This window comes from Phragmites australis, chromosome 3, assembly GCF_958298935.1.
Source record: "Phragmites australis chromosome 3, lpPhrAust1.1, whole genome shotgun sequence".
NCBI lineage: Eukaryota > Viridiplantae > Streptophyta > Magnoliopsida > Poales > Poaceae > Phragmites > Phragmites australis.
The window spans coordinates 50,388,425-50,391,845 of NC_084923.1; the positions used below are offsets into that span (position 1 = coordinate 50,388,425).

Below are 3,421 nucleotides of genomic sequence, written 5' to 3' on the forward strand. Positions count from 1 at the left end.
CGACACGCTCGCTCCCCCTTGGCCTGCCTCTATCTCCGACGGTGTCCCCGTCGTCGGATCCACCACCACCGGGCACTCCTGTGCCAACCCAACGGTGTCATCGTCTCCGGTCCTATCCGGTTTTCCTCCACCGCCTCGCCCTCATGACCACCTCCGCCATCAGGTCAGCCTGCTGCACCAGATCTGCTTCTAAGCCTGAGGTGCAGAGAAATCCCGCCGGAAAACCCCTGCCCCTAACCCAAAAACTCGAAGAAGCCATCGTGTTCACACACCGTCACCTGAAAATCACGTGATTTTTAAGGCGTACGGAGCATAGGAAACATGAAAAAAATGCAGTTGTGCTATCTCCTTTTCTTTCTTTCAAGAAGTAGAAAGTCCAGGCCCATTTAGTTTGAAAGCCCAAATTCACATCGATTGACTGTAGAATATTTCCTTTCATAGGCTAAAGCCCTTAGGCCCACAAAACCTTTTATCATTAACAAGCAAAAGTGGAGGAAATTCCAGTTCAATTGAGGCCCTCAGGTAAGAAAGAAAAATCCCCTAAAACAATTTAGGGAATATAACCTCCTCTTTCTTAACCAACCAACGAACGAAGGGCTCCTGTTGCACCCGGCCGGAAATCTTAACTACGGAGCACGCAGGGGTGAGAGCGAGGCGATGGCGTCGGCAAAGCACCTCCGGAACCTGTCCATGGCATCCGCCGGCATAGAGATGCCCACCTCCATACCACCTGACCCTCCACGGCCCTCCGTCACCGATATCGCGCCTGTATTCGCCACCGATACGATGTCCACCTTCACTGGCCGCCCGAAACCAAAGTCGACGTCGTACACTCGGAACCTCGGCGACCCGGCCACTGACAGAGTCCCGTTCGCCACCGCCTCTTTCACCCGAGCCACGCTTCCGTCCCACCTGCCCTGCGCCCCCTCGCCCACCTCATCCTCGACTGCCGCCGCCGCTGCCGCGCACGCCGCGAACAGTCCGCCCGCACCAGCGGCTGCGACCTCGTCCTCGGCCGCAATGGCGATGGCCGGGCAGAGGCAGTTGCCCAGGTACTTTTCCGGGACGGCCGGCCTCAGCCGCGCTCGCTGATCGACCGAGAACAAAAAGTAACTTTTCCTTTTCTCCCCCCTCGGCGTCGGTTCTCTCGCTCGGCAGTAGCAAGACCAGATGAAGCTGTAGGTGGCGAGCAGCGATGAGCACCGGGGCGGCGGCAAACAGCGCCTCGACGCCTCGCGGGCGACCGCGCCCTTGATGCTCTCCAGGAGTTGTTGGGGTAGCGTGAACGTGGCAAGGAGCTTGTCGTCGACGACGGGCTTCTTGCTGGCGAACTCGAACTCGTCGCCGTTGGAGATCATCGGCGGCAGGCTTTTCATGTAGATGTCGTAGAGGCCCCCGGGGTCAGGGATGAGGGCGCGGTCGATGACCGGGGGCGGTGGAGGTGGCTCTGCTCCGGCGCAGGCCGCCGCCCAGGTGTGGAGGAAGTGCGTGGAGCTGGTACCGTCGCAGGCGGAGTGGTGGACGGTGACACCGAGAGCGAGGCCCCGGTGCCCCGGCAGTAAGAGCGTGGCCTGCACGGCTAGCACCGCGCGGCCCTTGGGCAGATCCGGCACAAGTGATGCGATCTTGGCCACCTTGACAGGGTCGTCGGAGGCGAGGTCGTCGATGTCAACGTCGTACTCGGCAGCAGTGAAGGGGACAGCATCGCCAGGCTGGTAGAAGAGGTCGTAGCGGTTGTGCGTAGTGCCGGGGGTGAGGCGGACGTGGCCGGCCAGCGGGTAAAAGGCGCCAAGAGCGCGGGAAAGAGAGTCCTTGAGCGCAGATAGGATGGCGGGGACGTCGGCGTCCGGGGCGAGGCGGTAGAGGAAGAGGCGCTCGACGGGCGGGAGGTGGAGCCACTTGACGTCGAAGAAGGTGAGCGGGAGGGAGCGGGGCGGCAGTGCGGGAGAAGCTGGCGAGGGCGTGAGGAGGGCGGTGTGGAGCACGCGGAGCTGCGGGAGCGCCATGTGGATCGGATGTGCCTGCCAATCCCTAATAATAATGTGGATCGACGAAGGGAGGGAGGGTGATGAACTCATCTGTTTTATTTGTGTGTGTATATATATAGCGGAGACAAGCTAGAAGTGTCAAACTATCGGTCGAACGGCAGAGGCAGCTAACCGCACGTGCTGCCCAGCCCTACCCTACCCTACCCTCTTTTTCAAGCCTCTTGACACTGGAGTATGAACATACGTATTCCACCTATGAAGATTGACGAAATCACACAGACTTTGTAGATAACAAAAACGTTACGATCTCATTGTGGCTCCACACGTATGGAAGAGATTGAATTCAGATGGCTGGGGTGAGCACCATGGCACCCAACCACCTAGCTACAAGAGGAGTAGGGTATGGGCTGTTGATAAGCAAACACGATGACTTCAAAGCTACGAGAGAGGTAGGGCATGCGCTATTGTTGATAAGTCATTATTCTTCTGCAAACATTCATGTTTCTTCTTTGCATCAGAATATACGTTTTTATAAGTTACAACATATTGTTGGCAAAAAAAAATAGCACACAGATGGTTTTCAACACATAGACCTCCAACAGATAAAAGTCGCAAGTTTACATGGAAGCACACAGATGGTTTTCAAGCAAACCAACAAAGAGTACAAGCCTCGATTACGGCGAGGTGACCGGCTGTTTTACAAGCAAGAACAACAAATGATAACTACTCTAATTTCGTAGGAGCACTTGACTAATTTGCAAGCAAAACAGCAAAGAGGATATGCCTCAATTTCGGTAAGGGTGTCGGCTAATTTACAGGTAAATTAGCAAAGCATAGATCTATTCTACATTCTACTCCTAGAACGTGAAAAGTAGAGAATAGAAAAAGAACAATACTGGTGGATTGGAGTTGATTGTGTTTCTTTGAATCAACCATCCCCTTTTTATAGGGCGCAAGTCTTTGCCAATAATCGCCTAGGACTCCCCCTTAATGCAAACCCAATACAACTCCCTTTTCAACTCGGCCGTAACTATAGAATAACTTAATTCTATTTCTATCCTTCTCCAGCCTAAAAGATTTTCTTCTATTCGATCACGTATGTTCCTAAATATATTTCTAAACTATAAAATGAACACATAACCGAACAACCTTTCACATGTTGCACAATTCGATCTGTGTATTCTTTGAATATGGAAAGCCCACGTTTGTAAACCGAAAAAGCATCACTTTTATTCGGTCATATGTATTTCCAAAGTACCCTGAAAATCCAAAAAATAATACATCACTAACCAGAAAATATTGTACAATTAACTAAAAAAGTCGATTTAGTAATAAAACCGAAAAATATTACATAACTAACCGGAAAACAATGAGCTAAGTTACGAAACTAAAAAATATTGCACAATTAACAGAAAAAAACATTGAACTACCCA

General features: G+C 52.1%; 1 protein-coding gene across 1 annotated transcript; it reads right to left on the minus strand.

The window, feature by feature from the left end:
* Positions 1–324: 324 nt before the first annotated feature.
* On the minus strand, positions 325–2,072 carry LOC133913845 (malonyl-CoA:anthocyanidin 5-O-glucoside-6''-O-malonyltransferase-like). The gene has a single exon (XM_062357125.1). It carries the CDS (start codon positions 2,004–2,006, stop codon positions 627–629), a length of 1,380 nt encoding a protein of 459 aa, XP_062213109.1. The 5' UTR covers positions 2,007–2,072; the 3' UTR covers positions 325–626.
* Positions 2,073–3,421: the final 1,349 nt, after the last annotated feature.

What these genes read in the sequence shown, in the direction of transcription:
- LOC133913845 (XM_062357125.1), bottom strand. Translation starts at nt 2,006, where the DNA reads ATGGCGCTCCCGCAGCTCCGCGTGCTCCACACCGCCCTCCTCACGCCC.